The following is a 22,112-nucleotide window of genomic DNA, read 5'->3' as shown; positions in this document are numbered from 1 at the left end:
CTGAAATAAAGCCTGTACGGTGCCCCATGCTATAGTAGAGTTATGTGCAAAAACTCATGATAATTCATCTAGTAGTTTTGGAGAAGCATGTTCAAACAGGCAGACATGGCAGTTTTACATATTTATTATTGGTATAGATATGAGCGCGTACTGCAGAAATTCACATTTTCTATCTCTACTCTGCTGAGCTGACTAATGTTATATGTTGTGGCCAAAAAAAGTGTGAATTTTAAAGTGCAAGGGAATAGACTTTATTAAAGATACTCACATGAAAGCTATAAATAGTGTTTCATTATTTTAATATCTTGGCCACATAAATTCTTCAAAAGGATAGTTAAAATTAATACTATCTTGCAGTTTTAGTACGACCAGTTGGTTATTAGTCAACAGTGTGGGAAAAGAGGAAAAGTATCATAACATTGTAAGTGATTTTGTTTTACACTAATTTTGTGACTTTTTCTGTGACATCATTTCTTTATTTACTATCCCTTTGTTCGTCTTCAAGAGGCTGACTGAACTTGGTTCAAGGCATACAAATTCAAAAAAATTTCGTTTATCGGATTAAGGAAATTGTCCCCCCCCACTCACTCACTCTCTCTCACTCTCCCTCCCTCCCTGCTCCCCCCCCTCCCTCCCTCTCTCTCTCTCACTCTCTCTCTCTCTCTCTCTCTCTCTCTCTCTCTCTCTCTCTCTCTCTCTCTCATACACACACACACACACACACACACACACACACACACACACACACACATATATTTGTGTACATGTGGTCTACTTACCAAGTACTGCAACATGAGGATATGTACCTACTGTGACCAGCTCAACCAGCTCATTCTCATTGCTTAAACCTATCCGAATACGTGTAGGATGCTCCAGAGTGAAGGATTGCAAATCTGACACAACTACCATGTACTTCAACTCTTGGTAATACATTAATTGTTGGAATACAATCACGGAAGTGCTGTTGTACATGTCATATTGCAGTATTCCACTATATGAGCATGGAGACTCCCTGCACATTGAAGAGGTAGGTAAGATCAGTGTAGTTGGTAGGTTAGACGGAGAGCGGTGGAGACAGGGGGAGAGGGAGGGGTGGGGGTGAGTGGAGAAGAAAAGAAGTAAAAAGACTGGGTGCATTAGTGGAATAGAGGTTTGTGTAGTGCTGGAATGGGAACAGGGAAGGGGCTAGATGGGTAAGGAAATGACTGTTGAAGGTTGAGTCCAGGAGAATTACAGGAACATAGGGTATATTGTAGCGAGAGTTCCCACTGCTCAATTCTGAAAAGCTGTGTTGATGGGAAGGATCCATATGGCACAGGCTGTGAAGCAGTCATTAAAATGAAGAATGTCCTGTTGGGCGGCACGCTCTGCAACATGGTTGTCCACTTGTTTCTGGCCACAGTTTGTCAGTGGCCATTTTTGCGGAGAGACAACTTGTTGGTTGTCATGCCCACATACAATGCAGCACAGTGGTAGCAGCTTAGCTTATAGATCACATGACTGGTTTCACAGGTAGTTCACAGGTAGTTTGAAGTTATAGGTGATGTTTGTGACCGGACTAGGTGGTTGTACATGTAGGTACATCCATGTTGTACTTGTGAAAGGCCTACTCTCCTTCTCCCAGTCTTTGCAATGGAAACACTTCTTTGTCGCTAATTTGGAGGGATTAGCAACAAAGAAGTGTTTCCATTGCAGAGACTGGGAGAAGGAGAGTAGGTCGTTCACAAGTACAATGTGGTTAATCTTTTGTGTAGTGTTGAAAGTGAGGCCTTTGTATAGAACTGAAACATCTGTGAGGCTGAGGGTTTTTGTGGAAAGGTTGACAACAATGTTCCAAGAGTGTTTCAGTTCTGGAGTTGGTGGATTGTTTGTAGGAAGTTTTGGGGAATGTGGCAAGTTGAAAGGTTCAGCTATGCAGGGACTGGTTGCTATGAGTAGTTAAAGAGGAGGAACACTATGGGTAGGATAGGGCTTGGATACTGGTGCCTGAAAGTGGCAGCAGGATGTCAGGAGGTTGGATAATATATGTTCATGGTGTCTGGAATTCTCTTCCAGATGCTGGAGAACAAGGAATTCGATTTCAGAGATGTGATGTATGCTGTAGGGATTGCGCAGTAATGGTACGTTGGAGCAGAGTTGGTTCTGGATTGCCTGTGTCTTGGAGATGTGTTTTTGCTGCACCAGGATCGTGAAGGACAGGGACTGGAGGCATCTGAAAAGGTGAAAGTCATTGTGAAATGAATTTTTATTGCTAGCCCATTGGGCAGGATTCTATTGTTTAGGTAGTACTTAAGCAACAGGATGTGGGACTGGGTTTTAATGAGGGAAAGGGATACATACCTGAACTGGTGCAGAAAAGTGGAGCAGGGGTCTATAGTGGCAGGGATTGCATTGAGGAACTGGGAAATGATGTAGTAAATGGGCAAATGAAGGTTTTAGGAGGTTGTATGAGGTGCTAGATAACAGAAATGATGCTAAAAATACCTACAGACACAAAAAAGTACGCAAGAATAAGTGAATATAGACACTAATACGTAAAAATATGCACAAATATGCACCAATGCATGAAAATGCTTAAAAATACATGCAAAAAATACCCAAAAAACACGAGGAAATAGGATCAAAACAGATGGGATGGAAATTGTTACATCAAGATTCACAAGTTCGTGTGCATAAGTACGCGCTGAAAATAACATTTGCAAGTATGCGAGAATGAGGTAGGAAATGCGATCAATAAGAATAAGTCAATTACTGGTGGGAAGAATTTTGGGCTTGAGAAGTCCCACATGAGAACTCAAAAAAAAAAAAAAAAACTGTGTGCAGTTCTTGGAGAAAGGCACAGGTCATACCTGTCTACAAGAAGAGTAGTAGAAGTGATCCACAAAACTACTGTCCAGTATCCTTGACAATGATTTGTTGTAGGGTTTTAGAACATATTATGAACTTAAACTTAATGAGGTATCCTGAATCGAGTGATCACCTCAATGCCAGCTAGTGTGGATTTAGAAAACATCGAGCATATAAAACCCAAGTCGCACTTTTCTCACGTGATGTACTGAAAGCTTTGGATCAAGGCATCTAGGTAGATGCAGATTTCTTGATTTCCGAAAAGCATTTGACTCAGTACCACACCAATGCCTATTGTCAAAATTACAATCATATGGAGTATGAAGTGAAATTTGTGACTGGATTGAGGACTTATTACTGGGGAGGACGCAGCATATTATCTTGGATGGACAGTCATCGTTGGCTGTAGAAGTAACTTTGGGTGTGCCCCAGGAAAATGTTTTGGGACACTTGCTGCTCATGTTGTATATTAATGACTTTGGAGAAAATATTAATAGTAAATTCAGGCTTGCAGATGATAATCTACAATGAAGTACTATCTGAAAGAAGCTGTATAAATATTCAGTCACATCTTGATAAGATTTCAAAGTGGTACAGAATTGGCAACTGGCTCTAAATGTTCAAAAATGTAAAATTGTGCGCTTCACAAAGAAAGGACCATAGTATTGTATGACTATAACATCAATGAGGCACTGTTGGAATCACCCAACTCGTACAAATACCTGGGTGTAATGCTTTGTGGGGATATGAAATGACATGGCCACATAGGTTTAATCATAGGTAAAGCAGGTGGTAGAATTCGGTTTATTGGTAGAATCCTGGGGAAGTGCAAACAGTCTATGTTGGAGACTGCTTACAAATCACTTGTATAACAGGTTCTAGAATATTGCTCAAGTGTGTGAGACCCGCATCAGACAGAACTGACTGGGGATATTGAACCTATGCAGAACAGGACAGCACAAATGGTCACTGGTTTGTTTAATTTATGGGAGAGTGTCACAGAGATACTGAAGGAACTGAATGGTAAGACTCTTGAAGATAGACTAAACTATCCCGAGAAAGTCGATTGACAAAGTTTCAAGAATTGGTTTTAAATGCTTACTCTACAACCCCCTGCATTGGGATTGTGAGGGTAAGATTAGAATAATTACTGAATGCATATAGGAATTCAAACAATCATTCTTCCTGTGCTCCATATGATATGGAACACGAAAAACCGTAATAATTGGTACAGTGGGTCATACCCTCTGCCATGCAGCTCACGGTAGTTTGCAGAGTATAGATGTAGATAGACAGCCATATGTTATGTGCAGACAAGATGGTTGATACAGTGTGGTCTGAGTGTCAGGGAAGAGAGGTTTTTATGGGGGGAGTAGAGAAGGTATTAGTGATCATGACAGAGAAAAACTTCACAGGGTTGTGGGGTGGAAGACACAACATTAGGCAGGGTCAGAAAATGCAGTCTGGTTTGGAATATCAACAATTTTGAAAAGGATAGGTTGCTACTCACCACCCTGTGGCTCAACATGCAGCTGGACATAAACATGCTTGATTTTAATAGCTGTTTCACAACCCAGGCTATCTGAATTCCTCCACCACCAGCTTTCCTGAACTGCACATGTGAGAGTTATCATTACAATATATTCTCCGTTCCCTCAATCCACTATCCCCACAACCTCTACCCAACAGTTTCTGTCCCTTCTGTCCTGTAAACCTCCCCCAAAGTCACATGCCCATCCTTCATTATGCTCACTGCCAATGCATCTACAAATCTTTTCCCCTCTCTGATCCTGTCATTTTCCATTCCCTGCACCACCCTCCATCCCCATTCCCCATAGCCTGCCAACATTGCCCCTGGCAGCTTTGTTCTACTGCCCTCTACCGTAGTCCCTGGATGCTTTGCCAGACAGCACTCTTCTCTCCTCTTGCCTGTACTCTGCTATCCCTCCCCCTTCCCTGCTCCACTCCCGATTGCTGCACTGGTTCAACAAACACTTATCATCTGGATAGCGTGGCCAGAGATACCAGTTACATGCACGTGAGGTGTGCCTATTTGTGTGAATGTGGGTGTGCCTTCCTTTCTTTTCTGAAGAAGTCTTTGGCCAAAAGCTAGTGGATAATTGTCTTTTTGCTGTGCCTATCTGCAACTCACAGTCAGTAGCAATCGTCCTTTTTGTAATTGTTGATAATTCAATCTGGACTTTCCATTTTTTGATTTTGTCTAGGGGCTTGTCTTCCAGCGTACAACCCTGTGATATTTCCCTGTGTTACTATCTCTAAAACCTTCCTCTACACATTCTCCATTCTTTCTCTTCCTTCTTGCCTTTTCTTTTCCTTCATTGTCTTCTGATCTGCATGTGGTTTGACATCTGAGCCACTCTGTGTCAACAGTCTCATCTGTGTGCAACACACAGCTGCGTGACCATGTTCACGCAGCTGTGTGTTGGTGCAGCTTCTCATGCAGATTGTTGGTGCAGCTTCTCATGCACCAAATTCTTCCCGCCAATAATTCTTATTCCTATTGATTCCATGTCATTCATCATTCTGCCATATTTTGGGATCTTATTTTTCACACCTACCTGTGCCGCACAAACTTGTGGACTTTGACCTAACAATCCTTGCCCCCCTCCCTCTCCAGCCTTATTCCAACATGCAAATATCCCTGTACCTCATTCGTTCTGTCCTTTTTCTACTTTTCTTACCTACTTTTTGCACATATTTTTAAGTATTTTCACATATTGGTGTGTATGTTTATTTATTTGTGTCTGTTTTTGCTTGTCTGTATGTATTTTTGCGCATGTTTTCTATTGTCCAGCTGCCTTCACAACACCTAACTCCTTCATTTGCCCCTTTTCTGCATCATTACCCATTTCCTCAAAGCCATTCCTGCCTCAATGGACCCCTGCTCCATGTTTCTGCACCAGTTCAGAGAAGTATCCCTTTCCCTTGCTAAAACCCAGTCCCCACATCCTGTTCCTTAAATGCTGCCTAAACCATGGAATCTTGCCCAATGGACTCCCCGGAAAAATTCATTTCTCTGAATTCCACTCTTTTTCGGGCAACCCAGAACTACCTATTCTCCCTGTACAGGATACTGCTACTGTGTAATCCCTACAACACACATCACTTATCTGAGATTGAATCCCTTGCTCTCCAGCACCTAGAAGAGCACCCATACACCACCTCAATAAGTTATCCAACAAGCTGACATCCTGCTGCCACCTTTGGGCAGCAATATCGAAGCTCTATCCTACCCACTGTATTCCTCCCCTTCAACTCCTCACAGCACCCAGGTTCTACATAGCTGATTTTCAACTTGCCACATTATGCAAAATTTCTTACTAATGCTCCACCAAATCAAGATCGGAAACACTCCCAAAACACTGTTGTTAACCTTCCCACCAAAGTCCTCAGCTCCAAAGAAGTTTCAGGCCTTTCCAGAGGCCTCACCTTCAGTCTTACACCAAAATTTAGTGATGCTGGGCTTGTCAAAGACCTGCTCTTCTTTTTCTGCTCTCTGCAATGGAAACACTTCTTCATCACTCATCACCAACCCCTTCAACTGAAGTCTACCTATTCCCAACATTGAACCTTGTCTCTCCCAGTTCATACAACCATCCAACTTTGATCCCCTCCCCCTCCCACCTTCCCCTTCCCCAAGTCTTTTTGTAAGAACACTAACCTTTCAGCAGAAGGAAGGGCAGCTGTACACAGCCTAAAACAGATCCTCACCTAATCATTCTACCTGCAGACAAAGGTTTAAACAGGGTCACTATGAATTACAGGGATTACCTGGTGGAAGGCCTTTGCCAGTTGTCTGGCTCATCCACCTATAAACTCTTCCAGAGTATCCCAGAAGTCCAACATAGCCTCCAATCCTTGCCTAAGCCTTAGACCCTTCCCAGAACCTGTCCTTTGAATCCACTTCCCTCCACACCCCCATGACGCCCTGCAGACACATCTTCTACATGCTCCCCAAAATCCACAAACCACAGAATCCTGGATGCCCCATTGCAGCTGGGTGCTGGTTGCCCCATTGTAGCTGGGTGTTGTGTCTCATTGACTAACACCTCAAACCAACTGCTCAAAATCTAGCTTCCCATGTCAAAGATACCAACCACTTCCTTCACCATTTCTCCATCATTCCCACCCATTTACCTCCTGGATCCCCACTCTCCCAGTGCCGTTCATACTCCAAATGAACTGCCTAATTCCTCCTCAGAACTACTTCTCCTTTGAAAGGAAGGTATGCAAACAAATCTGTAGTAGAGCTGTGAGCACCTGCATGGTGACCTCCTATGCCAACCTGTTTATGGGTCACCTAGAGGAAACTTTCTGAACATGCCAAAAACCCCAAATTCCTGGTCTGGTTCATGTTCTTGGATGATATCTACATTATCTGGACTCAGGGCCAAGACACTCTATTGTCATTCCTTTACAACCTCAAATCCTTCTCTCCCATATGCTTCATCTGGCCTTCCTCAACCCTGCATGCCACCTTCCTGAATGTTGACCTCCTCTCTGATGGTTCCATCTGCACTGCTGCCACCACTCACCACCAGTGTCTGCATTTTGACAGCTATCATCCCTTCCACATCAAAAAATCCCTGCCATACAGCCCAGCCACCAAGGTACGGCATATCTGCAGTGACAGGAATTCTCTTGCGCAGTATGCTGAAAGTCTCACAAATGCCTTCACAAACAGCTACTGCCACCAGGCCTACACCACAAACAGATTTCTTGTGCCATATACTCACACACCCTCAATCTTCCCACCACTCCCAAGAACCAGCTGCATAGGAGTGCCCACTTCATTACTCGTTACCACCCTGGACTGGAACACATTCATTGTCAGGTCTGTGATTATCTATCTTCATGGCCTGAAATGATGGATATCTTACCCATGATCTTCCCCACCCCTCCTAAAGTGGGGTTGCATCACCTACCCAACCTCCACAACATCCTAGCCCATCCCTATGCTACTGCCAAGCCCAGCACAGCCCCATGCCACAGGGATCTTATCCATGTGGAAGACTAATTGCAAGACCTGCCCAGTCCACCCATTCAGCACTTCCTATTTCAGTCCTGTCAAAGCTTATTGTACCCCATTAGAGGACCTGCTATCTGTGAAAGCAGCCCTGTCATTTACCTGTAAGCAGCCATGTCATTTACCAGCTCTGCTGCAATCATTGCACAGCTTTTTATACTACTATGGCAACCAACCAGCTGTCTACCAGGATGAATGGTTACCACCAAACTGTGGCCAAAGGCAGTGTCGCCCACCCTGTGGCACAACATACAGCTGTATATAACATACTTAATTTTAATGGCTGCTTCACAATTCAGGCCACCCGGATCCTTCCCTCTGGCACTAGCTTTTCTGAACTGCACAGATGGGAATTATCTTTACAACATATTCTCTGCTCCCAAAATTCTTCTGGCCTCAACACACAATAACCTGCTGTCCCCACACTCTCCACCCAACAGTTTCTGCCCCATCTGTCCTATAAACTCCTCCTCATTCACATCCTCCAACCTCACCATGCTTCATCACTGCCAGTGCAACCACCATGCTTTTTTTCTCTGATCCTGTCTTTTCCTCCTTCCTGTGCCACCGCCCCCACTCCCCTCCCCTCCCCACAGCCTCCCAATACTGTGCCTGGGAGCCTTGGTGTGCCACCTTTTGCAATGCTCCAGACAGTGCTCTTCTGTCCAATACTCTGTTACTCCTATCTGCTGTAGTGGCCAGAGATAGCAGTCATTTGTGTGTGAGGTGTGCCTACGGCTGAAAGTTTAGCATCTAACAGTCTTTTTATTGTGACTGTCTGCAGCTCTGTGTGTCATCTTTACAGTGAGTAGCAATCTATCCTTTTTATAAGTGTTGGTATTCCAACCTAGACTTTCCATTGTTTGATTTTCTTGATTCATTAGGTGTGTTTCATTCAGAATGTTTCTCCAGGAATGTTCGAAATTCTACATTATTTACTTTGTTGAAAGGGATGTTGGCTGAAACTAATCCTTTTGCAGATATATTTCAGTAAATTATTGTTGCCATTGTTTCCACTTCTGATTGCAGGAAGTGCTTTTGGAAATGGTGTTTGGATCTGGAGATATTTTTATTAAAAGCATTTCTTTGAGCAGCTGCTTATAAATGTGGTATCTGGAATTTTTTCTCACAGGGCACCTAAAACAGTGGTATAAAATAACTTGAGTTTATTTTTGTGAAATAAAGACAAACCACTAACTCAAAAATTGCATTGATTTTTAAAATATTATGAAAATACAAAAATAAAACTTCTTGTTTTTCACACACTTGGCACGGTACTATATTTACATCTCTTGTTAGTCTAGGATTTCCATCAATCCACTGTTGAAGCAAATAAGCATACTGCTCTTCTCCTTTGGCATTATAATAGTCTTTCTCCTCTCACTAATATTTCAAAAGTTCTGAGTAACAACACAATTTTAAAAGTTAACTAAAATGATACTTTTTTATTATTGAAAATGTTATTTTTGTGCCATGTTTGTAACATGATACAAACCATATTGATGGCTCCACTGAACTGTAAAGATTTGCCGTATTATTACTGAACTTTATTTAGTTTGTTAAGATGTTGAGTGACATGTTTCAGGAACTGCTTATCGTTGACAGTTATGTTGTCCTCATTTTTTGGCGCCCTTTTATGGATTTAGAAACATGATAGATAAGTTCTTCTGTGCAAACAGAGCAATAAAAAAGAATTTGATTCTTATTTTCTCTTCTTCTTATAGTATGGCTGTAAAATATTTTTATTTCATGAATCATTGCTGTAGAAGTAAAGCATGTGCATAAATATGAGTGAATTAGTTAAATATGCACTAAACCCTTCTGTGAGGTGTGATCAAAAAGTTACGGGAATTTTTAATTTTGTGGTCTGTATTCATATGATTTTCAAAACTTTTTTATCTTCATTGGTACGTACGTTCATGATGTATGTTTGGATTTTCAGCTATTTTCAATATTTAGTTGATTGTTGACAGTCAAAAATGCTATACGTTTATTTGAGTGCTCATTGAATTTTTACTTTCGTAAAAGATGCAATAAAGTGCAGCACCACATTAAAAATGTTGATTGTGGTCTTTGGAAAATCTATTAAGAGTAAGACAGGAGTTTACAAGTGGTATAAACATTTCAAAGAGGGTCGGAAAGATGTTGAAGATGATGACCCCCTGGATGCCCTAGCACATCAGTTCCTGATAACTGTGTTGAAGAGTTAGGATTCTGGAAACTCTTCATCAGATAGGTTGCTGATGATGTCAGTGTATCCTTGGCTCATTCCAAGCAATTTTTTGGATTTTTTGGTGTGGAACATGTAGCAGCAAAGTTTGTTCCAAAATTGTTTGATTTCAACCAAAACCATTGTCGCATAGACATTGCTGAATCAAGTCAACATTGATCCAGATCTTCTAAAGTATGTTAAAACAGTTGATGAAACATGGGTATACAGGTATGATGTTGGAACAAAAGCGCAATTGTCCCAATAAAAACAGCCTGAAGAGCTAACACCAAAAATTTTGACAAGTTTCAGAACTTGTGAAAGTTCTTTTTACTGTTTTCGTCAATTGCAATGGGATAGTGCATGATGAATTCCTGGGTTATGGAAGTGAGGTCAGTAAGTAATACTGCCTGGAAGCTACATGTCATTTACATGAAGCAACCCAAAGAAAACGATCAGAATTGTGGCAAAACTGCTCGTGGAAATCTCATCACAATAATGCTCCTACTGACACGACAATGCATGTTCATTTTTTGGCAAAAAACAAAACCATTATGTGGTGTATTTGCCAGACATGCCCCCCTGAAACCTCTTTGTATTTCTGAGTCAGAAGAGAACCATGAAAGGACATCATTTTGTCATAATTGATGAGATAAAAACAGAATCGTTGAAGGGGCTGAACACCGTCACAAAAAGTGATTTCCAAAAGTGCTCCCAACATTGGAAAAAATGCTGGCACAAGTGTATTATAACTGAAGGGGACTACTTTGAAGTGGACAAAGTTGACATTGGTGAATAAATAATGAGCTTTTAAGAAAAGCAGAAAGTACTGTCACTTTTTGACCACACCTCGTGTATGCATTTATATGCAGTTAAATGCAAATATGCAGAATTTCGAGCTCTGTTCATTAAATTGAGTTGCTGGCAAATTTCTGCCAGTTTCACATTTTGAGCTTTCAGAAATCAAATAACATTCCTTAAGGCACTGTCATAGGGATTTTAAATCATTTTGACCACACACCAACTGCACAAGACCAACTTCTTGCGACCTCCACTCACAGCATTATGAACACACTTGTCATACAAGTCAGTTGATTCTTTAAATAGAAAGAGTTGATCTGCACAACAGAAATGTGTGACTGGTCTTTTGTTTGAATTCAGCTATCACCTGGTTTAATCAATTGTTGGTGGAAGAATATAACACAGGAATTCTGAATCTTGTGACCAGATACAGAAAATGTTTAAATTTAGCAGGTGATTATATAGAGTAGTGAAGGAAGCTTTGTATATGTAACAGAATTGTTTTCTCCAATAAATATTGTATTTTGCATTTTGTATAATGAAACATTTTTTGTTTCCAGGATGACCTTCATATAAATCATTTATCAATAAAATTTTATCAGTAACTAATTCCTGTGACTAAAATAAGTAATAGTTGCATGTTGTTAACTATTTGATCTTGGTAGTCTTATGGAACACTTTTGCTCAGATTGTTCAGAGGCAGTGTGGTTTATTGTTCTCTAAAATTTTGTTATTATGCTCTACCAGATGAACAGCAACCAATTGCTATGGCAACTAAAAGAATATTTGTGACCGTTGAACCATCAGGAACTGTCATAGTACCCTGCAGACCTACATCTCCAGATGTCAAATTGCACCTTATTAAACTAGAAGAGGCTGCGGAGGTGAGTATATCTATATTTAGTGTGTCTTCTGCTATAGAGTTATATAGAATTTCACAGAAATTTGCAAATTATAATATTAAAGCCTAATTCACTATTTGTGAAACTAGACTTTGTTGGTGTGTTATACTGCTGGAAAGCTCTCAGGTCTCTAGGTGGCAGTGGTGAGATTCCGTGATGTTTTGACAAGTGTTATCATCTGGTAGAGAATTATGAATATGATGTTCATCAAAAACTTTTCATGGCTCAGTACTGCCACCCTGCTGGAGACCCAATAGCTAATTGTCAATAATCAGCAGTTTGTCATACTATCTTGATTGCTAACATAAAAGGGTGTGGGGAGGTTTGAAAGCTAGTTGCACCCATCAAATAAACTCTTGTAAGGATAGGAGCAGTGTGATGGGAACATGTTCCCCCTTCCATGTTTTCCACATATAGTGCTGGTACTGTATGTGTGCTTTGTGCTTCACACCAAGCATCTACAAAACTAGTACTGATTAAGAAAGTAAGAAAAGCTTAAAGCTTTTTTGAACAGTGGAAGGTTGATGATGGAATAGCTCCAGTATTATGAAAAGGGTAGATTGCTATTCATGTAGAGGAGACACTGAGTCACTGACAAGTGAGAAAACTGTTATATGATTAAGCTATTGACCAAGAGGTCTCCCTCCGAAGTGAAAAGTACATGCACATTCCCACAAGCAAAACAGGAGCACACACACACACACACACACACACACACACACACACACACACACACACATGTCCACTCTCTCTCACCACTATACAATATCCCTGTCAGTCTCTTCTCCACCCCTGCTCACAGCTCTTTACCTCATGGCTTACATTCATGAAATACGTCTAGATGCAAGGCCTGCCCTATACATCCCCCCACCACTACATCTCCACTCCAGTTACGGGCACCTCCTGTTCCATCAGAGGCAAGGTATGGCATGCTGCCCAATACCACATGCTTCACTTCAATAACTGCTTCACAGCCTGTGCCATCAGGACCCTTCCTACCAACACCAGCATTTGATTGCAGCTCCCATGAGGTGCTGTTGCTGTCCACAGTCCAGCCACAGTGGCCAGAGACAGTGGTCATGTGTGTGTGAGTTGTAGTTGTGTGAATGCATGTGTGTTTTGTACTTCAGAGTAAGGCCATTTTGCTGAAAGCTTAAATGTATAACAGTCTTTTTGTAGTGTCTATTTGTGACTTAAGGTCTCCTTTATGTGGTGAGTTGTTGTCTAACCTTTTCATACTGCTAAAGGTTCTTTAAGTGGATGAGATGAAGATAGCACCTGTGATGGATTTAGAATTGACTCATAACTCATTTCAAAACAGGCAAACTCACAGTACAACAAGAAATTCACCACATAATTGAAATTACAGTACTACAACCATCTTGTCATTTTGTTGGATGTATAATGTCTTCCAGTGTTTACTAACTCATATCAATAAAAGTATGACAGATAATATAGTCATTATTTCTATGTTCAGTGTGTTTGTTCTCTGCTTAAGGTTCTCCCTGAAGATGACGAACGAATCACTGTCAGTAAGGAAGGCTTTGTTATTCACAGTGTATCTTTGACTGACAATGGAAATTATGTATGCTGTCTATATGGGGCAGATGGTCAATGTGATGAAACACATCGTTACGACATTAGAATAAACGTGAAAAGTAAGTCCAATCTTTTATAATATAATTATCATAGTGCATCCATCTGTAATAATATTTTGCTGCTGTTCTAAGTTACTGAGTCACAAAAGCCTTTAGACATGTATATATATAAATAAGATTTACTGTTATTGTAAGAGAATGGTTTCTTATTAACACTTTGAGGTCCAGCCACAAAGAAGAATTTCAGTCTTACACCATTACTTAGAATGTTACAGGCATATCAGGTTACCAGGCAATCTGTTATTATGAGGTTCTTCCATTTTTTATGTAAATAAAAAAAATTATTTATTTACTTTTTATTTGGAGTAAATAATTCTTCATTTTTGGATTCAAAACTGTTACAAATTATAGTTTATGGAATAAATATTAATCTGTTCAAAACATGGCATTGTCGTAGTTTCTTTAGTTATGTTGAATTTCATGAATGTTCACAACGATTGAGCCTCCAAGCTGAAGCAACAACCAACAATAGTAATTTATCTTCCTTTCTCTAGTGTCTCCAGTCTGATTCAAGCATGAATTGGAGTGTGTTCTTGATCAGTTAGTCTTCCCTAGAAAATTAGTTTCAAATTAAAAAGGTTTGATGCCAAAGAAGATCCATCAAAGACTCTTCTGCAAAAGAGTGATATTCAGTTATTAAAAAGTGCTGGAAGTTCAGCGAAATAAATTAGAATCAGTCTGAATATGCTTGATTAGCCTTGAGCATGATAAATTGGTACTTTTTGTGCAGTATGTACTTCTGCTCTATTAATATTTTATGCACTCTACTAAGCATATGGAAGGGCTACATATTTTCATGTAGTATATATCTGTATTTTAGTTTTGAAAATATTGTTATATGCAAGTAATGAGCCATCACTCCACTTTTTTTAAATTAAAAATCTGGCAACCTTATGGCACCTATGCATTTGATATATCTTAAAGGATAGCACACTTCAAAAGAGACCAAGGTTCAAGGTTTATTTTTCATATTTACTTTAGTTCTTTGATACATTACAACTTTTGAAATAATGCTGACAGAAATTATAACTATTCCCTTTCTTTTTTTAAAAAAATAATTTGGTACTTTTATATGGAGAATTGTAAAGTATTCTGGCATGCAGAGAGTATGTTGCGATCAGGGCAGTACTACTTGTTTTTTTTTTTTTTGTGCTTGTTTTGACAGTAAATTGTTTCATCTTCTCCAAATAAATCTTGTATATCCATGTTGGGAGCTATTTTGTCATGAGATTCATCTGTAAAAATGACAAGAAGAAGACAAATAAAACAGAACTTAATTGCATTGTGTTGATGCATAAATTTTTAGCATATTCCCAAAAGGTTAATAAACACAAAAAATACATATAACAGACTTTAGTCATTAATAATATATTCTCCTTCACTATTTACAAAAGTCTGCCAATGCTGAGGAAACTTTATGATTCTGTGACTATAGAAATCAAGCGGTTTTGAGGTGAAGAACTTATCGAGCCATAACATTATCTTTTGTGGATACATGCAAATGTTTATATGGGAGGTTGCTGCTTTGTTTGGGCTCAACCATTCTTTCTTTTCTTTATGTTAGCAATAAGGCACAATTTCTCAGTACCTGTGATGATATAGAAATTAACAACAGAATGCAGCACCTGTCAAGGGACAGGTAGGGAGACATATTTACATTGTTCTCATACAAAATGGGTCCATTTTTCAAGTGACAGAGAGCTCATATGTCAGAGAAATTCCAGTCCAATCTACCTACAGCTGTGGTCTTTTGGACACAGTGTTGTGGTCCAAGACATACTGAGGCTTGGTCATCAGTATGTTAATTTATGTATGTCATACATATAGGTTAATAACTAAATATCACATTATCCAGTGAACCAGCAACCCACAGTAACTATCCAAAATATTTTGGCATAATGATATATGAGGGTAATTCCAACAGTAAGGTCTCCTATTTTTTTATAAATACATAGACCTGTTTATTTCTACAATGGTTTACATCAGTTTACAGCTTGAACATTTAGCTATTTTTTGATGTAATCCTGTCGATGCATTTTTGTAGACACTGTGGCAGGTTTTGTATGCCCATGTCATACCAGCTCGCCACCATGCTGTTCAGAAAGTTACAAACCTCCTCTTTCACCTCGTCATCGGAGCTGAATCACTTTCCGGGCGAATGTTCTTTTAACCTAGGGAACAGGTGATAGTCACTGGGCACCAAGTCAGGATTATAGGGTGTGTGGGTGATTATGTTTCATTGAAACTGTTGCAGGAGAGCAACGGTTTGCAGAGTGATGTATGGGCGAGCATTGTCATGGAGAATGTGTACGCCCCTGCTCAACATTCCTCCTCTCCGGTTCTGAATTGCCCGTTTGAGTTTTTTCGGAGTCTCTCGGTACCTGTCAGCATTAATTGTGGTCCAAGTGGGTGTAAAGTCGACCAACAGTATCCCTTTCCGACCCCAAAATATGGTTGCCATGACTTTACTGGCAGACTGTTCCGAGGCTTTGGCGAAGAAGGATGCTGCCACTGGTGTGATTGTTACTTGGTCTCACGTGTGAAGTGGTATGCCCAGGTTTCATCACCATGACAATTGGCTCAAATGGTTCAAATGGCTCTGAGCACTATGGGACTTAGCAGCTGAGGTCATCAGTCCCCTAGAACTTACAACTACTTAAACCTAACTAACGTAAGGACATCACACACATCCATGCCTGAGGCAGGATTCGAATGCACAACCATAGCGGTTGCACAGTTGCAGACTAAAGTGCCTACAACCGCTCGGCCACATCAGCCGGCCCATGACAATTGAGTCCAGAAAGTTGTCCTGTTTGGCTGCAAGGCGGTGAAGAAATGTGCGGGAAGCATCAACTCGGTGCCACATGTGGTCCTCAGTCAGCATGTGTGGCACCCATCTTGCGCACACCTTCTGGTAGTTCAATGTTTGTGTTAAAATTCTGTGAGCGGTGCTTTGGGAAACCCCAGAAACCAATGTGCAGAGGTCATCCAGGGTGATCTGCTGATTTTCATGCATGCTTTGCTCAATGTTCAACACTGTCTCCTCAGAAATTGACGGTCTCCCACTCCTTTGTTTGTCATAAATTTCGGTCCGACCAGCTGCAAGCTCTCTACACCACTTACGAATATTTTTGACATCCATGCACGACTCACCATACACTTTCATCAATTGGTGATGGATTTCAATCGGCACAGTGGCCTTTGCATTAAAAAACCGAATAACTGTGCACAATTTGCACTTGGCAGTAACATCCAATGGGAGCTCCATTCTCAATGGCTGCCAAGCCAAGAATGAGCATCTCAGCGTGGCGTGCACACAACCCATAAAGCACTCTTCATAACAGAGTGAACAACTGCCACACAAACAGAGTTCTGTACTTGTTAAAAAATAGGAGACGTTACTTTTGGGATCACCCTCGTAGATGCATATATATACTCTTTTTTTATTTGACTATTTGCTAAAATTCATTCAGTCATTCTTTGTGTTCCAAACATACCATCACAAAGGAGTGCTGTACCTCCAGGATTGAGGAGACATTGAAGGGATTCATTAAAAGAACTATCAGAAACTAATTCTGTATTTTACATCACCACTTTGGTGATAGCTGTGTTCCATTTGTCCTTAAGCAGTTATTAATAAACATAACAAATTACCATTCAAATATAGTTGTGTGTGTGTGTGTGTTTCCTGTAGCTTTTGGGCCCAAAGAAGGACACTGACCAAAAGGTCAGTAGTGTATTCAGCCTTGTTCATGTGCACTTTGCCTACACAGTGCCTCAACTCCATGTTTAATTGTTACTTTTACTCCTTCTGTTATTTGTTACATTATTAATGTATTCATCCACAGAACGGACTACTCAGTTCCAAAATTAATACTTCACTATCTATTATCATCTCTGATGAGTAGCTACACATTGCATACTCTCTATTAACATCTCTCATAAGTAACTGTACACATTGAACTCAGTGTAAACACGTAACATCCTTACAGCTGATGTCAGAACCAAGATGATATGTCAGCTGTAGGTAACACACAATGTTCACTGTATATACATTATGTGATCACAAGTATCTAGACACCTATATATAATGTGGAGCTGACAGCTAGAAATGAATGTCAGACCCAGCAGTATAAAATGAGATGGGGAGTATTGTGTAGTCAGCAGAAAATTGGTCACAGATGAATGGGTTGGTCAGGAGAGATTAATGACTTTGAATGTGGACTAGTCATTGGATGTCACCTGAGCAACAAATCCATCAGGGACTTTCTGTCCTTCTAAAGCTGCCCAAGTTGACTGTTGATGATGTGATTGTGAAGTGGAAACAGAAAAGAACAGCCACAACTAAACCAAGACCAGGCATTTACTGAATGATCTGGTTGGTTGTAAAAAAAATTCATAAAACAAGCAGAAGGAATCACTCATGAATTCCAAGTGCTACCAGCAGTGCATCTAGCACAATGACAGTGTGTAGAGAGTTAAAAAGAATGGATGCAGTAGTTGAGAAGCTCCTCATATAGCTCATACTTCTGTAGTCAGTGCTAAGCAACAAAAGAAATGGTGTAAGCAGTGACGTCACTGACTGGTAATAAGTGATTTAGAGTGATGAAGCATGCTGTTCCCTGTGGCCAACTGATGGAAGGTTTTTGGTGTGGTAAAAGCCTGAAGAACAGTTTCTGCCAACATACGTAGTGACGTCAGTGAGATATGGAGAAGTTGATGTTACAGTGTGAGGGTATTTTTCATGGTCAGGGTGTTGCCCCATTATTGAACTTAAGAAAACACTAAATGTGAAATCACATGAACATATTTTATGGCATTTTGTACTGTGTACAGTAGAGAAACAGTTTGTGGATGATGACTGTTTTTATCATCATAGCAGTCCATTGTATCATAAAGCAGAATCAGTGAGTCAATGGTCTGTGGACAATAAAATTCCGGAAATGGACTAACCTGCCCAGAATTCTGACCTGTACCCAATGGAACAGCTTTCAATGAATTAGAATGTTGACTTTTTCCCAGCATGTGACATCACTGTCTTCTCTGGTTTCAGCTCTTAGGAAAAAAGGGCTGCCATTTCTCCACTGACACTCAGGTAGCACATTGAAAATGTCCCAAGCAGAGTTCAAGCCATCTTGATGGTGAATGGTGGAGAAGCCCTATATTAATGTCCACTGATTGGTGTGCAGATGCTTTTGACCAGATAGTGTGTGTATATTCTCAGATTTGAGTTTCTGGACTTCTAATAGTTTTAATTTTCTGCACCTAATGATGGTACAGACCCTTCAATTATGTCACTGTTGCAGTCTTGAGTAGGCTGGAACTGAAATGCTTCCACATGTATGGAACTCTTCTCAATAAATAAATATAAAGCATCTCTTCAGTAACAATCTCCAATTATTTTTCTATTCAATACAATAATGTCTTCTAATCAAAACTTTACAAAATAGGGAATATCTCCAAAAACTGTATACATCAATTTGACAGCTTGTTATGTGAATGAATGACTGAATGAATGAGTGAATGAGCAATATACACATTCTTCTTCTGTTTTGCATGGAACTCTCACAGTATTGTTACATTGTGAGTATTTATACTACACCACTTTAATGTGGAACAATGTGGCAGGTAATATACCCATAAGCACATGCAGGTACTTCATCTCATGGAGTTATTGTGATCATTGCTCTGCCTAGAAGAAGCACAGTGGTCCTCCATACATTTTTATGTGCAAAAACAGATAACAAATCTCCATTCAGTTTCATACTCTTGATTACTAAATTGCTATGTTACTTAAAGACAGCGATTGACATTTATCTGTTAGGTAGATGTCAGGTTACACATCACTCAACTAGAATGATATTAACACCATGTGTTCTCCTGCTCGAACAAATGAGGTCACAACAATTATATAAATGTAAGAATTAAATATTCATTACTACATATAATTGAATCCTTTAGTACAATGTAAGTGGATAGATAAAAGATCTACTCACCAAAGGCAATGCACATATAAAAGGTATTAAAGTATGTAAGCTTTGGGAGCCAGTGGCTTCTTCTGGCAGAAAGGTGGAAGGGGAAGAAAGAGGGGTGAAGGAAAAGGACTGGTGAGGTTTAGGAAAAGGCATAGAGTTTGGAAAAGTCACTTAGAACCCCGGGTCAGAGGAGACTTACCAGATGGGGTGGGAAGGAAAAACTGATTGTTGATTTCTTGTATGTGTATGGTGTCTGTTCTTTCAGACTTGTCTGAAAGAACAGACACCATTTTTGATCCAGCAGCCATTCCTTTGTGTCTTAATCGGCCTTCCTTTCTCACCCCATCCAGTAAGTCTCCCTGACCCAGGGTTTTATGTGACTTTTCCAAACTCTACCCCTTTTCCTAAACATCACAGTCTTTTTCCTTCACAGCTGTTCCTTATCCTTCAACATTTCTGCCAGAAGAAGATGCCAATGACTTTGAAAGCATGACAACTTTAATATCTTTTATATTTGTGTTCTCTTGTCACCACTTTGTGAGCAGATTTTTTGTCTATTTGCTTACATTATAATTTCAAAAACTGATTATTATCTTTGATGAATCATTTAGTAGTTATTTTTAATGCCATACATAATGTCTCTGCCTAACTCTGGAGACTATGTCACTAGGTTTTTGTTGATTATCAGTTCAAAACTCCTAATCGTATTCTAAGTGTTAGCCTTAGCCACATGGCCACAAATTTTGATAAGGAGGATCATGTGATTATAGCAGGTCGAGCAGGAAACAGCCTGGCTAAATACAGAAATTACAGCAACAGGTGTTACCTGACTGGAATAGGAAGAACAACTCCACACAAAAGTATGAGCATGGAGGATGTAAAGCGCAATGCCCAGCCATTGGTTAGCACTGCTGTGGGTCATGTGAATACAGAATTGAGCAGACTGCTGCTGACTGAAATGAAATCTTATATGAGTGCAGTGCCTATGCTGTGTCAACCTACACCTGGATAGTAAAGGGACAGATAGGTTGGCTGAGTTCCTTGCAGAAAATGTATGGGGGCCACTATCACACACAGCTAGATTCCTGTGTTTATTGATGACAGAAACATTTTTTTAATGTTGTAGTCAAGAATCAGGCACCTTGTTATGAAAGAAGTTAAAACAGTGGGTGAGCCCCAAAAAAAGCTTAAGAATGCTCAGAAAGTAATATTAGCTTATTTCATCAAAATATTAGAGAATTGAGTAATTAGATAGAAGAGCTTCTTCTCTGTTTGGAAATTTTGGAGAGGCCTAAAATGATAAATTTCATGGTTGAGCACCATGTAACCATAGAGTTAGAGAAATTAAATGTAAAAGATTACATTCTAGTATCTTACTCATGAAGAACTAATATAGGTAAAGGAGGAGTTGTTACATACGGGGTTTCATAAAGTCTCTCCGCAGTGCCGTAAAAGTATTATTGAGTGGTTTTCTGGGAATGGTCTCACCCGTAATTTCAGAAAGACACAAAATATTCAGTTTTCAATGTCTAGAGGTATGATACCAATGGTAAGTGTAACGCATGGTGAGGAAATAGTAACTAGGGTGGAAATGTCAAAATTTTAGGTATAAATGTTAATCAGAATTTAAACTGGAAAAAACACATATAGGAACTCCTAAAGCAAGTCAGTTCAGTCACATTTGCACTTGGAATCTTGAGGAGAGACAAAGCAGTAATATGACTTATTTTGTATTTTTTTCTTGCAATAATGTGATATTGAATAATGTTCTGGGGTAACTCAACTTTAAGAAAGAAAGTCTTCATTGCTCGAAAATGTGGTGTAAGAGTAGTATGTGGTGCTCACCTATGATCATTTTATAGACATCTGTTTAAGGAGTTAGGCATTTTTATTACTGCTTCTTGATACATTTATTCTCTCATGAAGTTTGTTGTATATAATCTACTGCAGGTCAAAAGGAACAGTGGTGCGTACAATTACAGCACCATAAGAAAAAAAGTCATGCATTATACCAGATTAAGGGTGTCGTTAGCACAAAAATAGGTGCACAGTGCTACCACCAAAATTCTGTCACGTATCTAGATTAGATTAGATTAGATTAATACTAGTTCCATGGATTATGTATACGATATTTCGTAATGATGTGGAACGAGTCAAATTTTCCAATACATTACATAATTAAGTTAATTTAACAACATACTTAAGTTAATATAACAACTTTTTCAGTTTTATGTGTTTTTTTATTTTTTTATTTTTTATTTTTTTTATTTACTTTTTTAAATTTATAGCTAAAAATTCCTCTATGGACTAGAAGGAGTTGTCATTGAGAAATTCTTTTAATTTCTTCTTAAATACTTGTTGGTTATCTGTCAGACTTTTGATACTATTTGATAAGTGACCAAAGACTTTAGTGCCAGTATAATTCACCCCTTTCTGTGCCAAAGTTAGATTTAATCTTGAATAGTGAAGATCATCCTTTCTCCTAGTATTGTAGGTATGCACACTGCTATTACTTTTGAATTGGGTTTGGTTGTTAATAACAAATTTCATAAGAGAGTATATATACTGAGAAGCTACTGTGAATATCCCTAGATCCTTAAATAAATGTCTGCAGGATGATCTTGGGTGGACTCCAGCTATTATTCTGATTACACGCCTTTGTGCAATAAATAC

General features: G+C 39.5%; 1 protein-coding gene across 2 annotated transcripts in view; it reads left to right on the top strand.

Moving 5' to 3' along the window:
* Nucleotides 1–22,112, top strand: part of LOC126095731 (mast/stem cell growth factor receptor kita-like) — a 296,078-nt gene that overhangs the window by 70,754 nt on the left and 203,212 nt on the right. For both annotated transcript variants that reach the window (XM_049910501.1, XM_049910500.1), the window contains exons 4-5: nucleotides 11,652–11,788; nucleotides 13,305–13,464. In XM_049910501.1, the coding sequence (XP_049766458.1) occupies nucleotides 11,652–11,788; nucleotides 13,305–13,464 (297 nt within the window). The remainder of the gene's footprint in view (nucleotides 1–11,651; nucleotides 11,789–13,304; nucleotides 13,465–22,112) is intronic.

Source organism: Schistocerca cancellata, chromosome 8, assembly GCF_023864275.1.
Source record: "Schistocerca cancellata isolate TAMUIC-IGC-003103 chromosome 8, iqSchCanc2.1, whole genome shotgun sequence".
Lineage (NCBI taxonomy): Eukaryota > Metazoa > Arthropoda > Insecta > Orthoptera > Acrididae > Schistocerca > Schistocerca cancellata.
The sequence above is the reverse complement of the archived record's forward strand: the minus strand, read 5'-3'. Positions and strand labels throughout refer to the sequence as shown.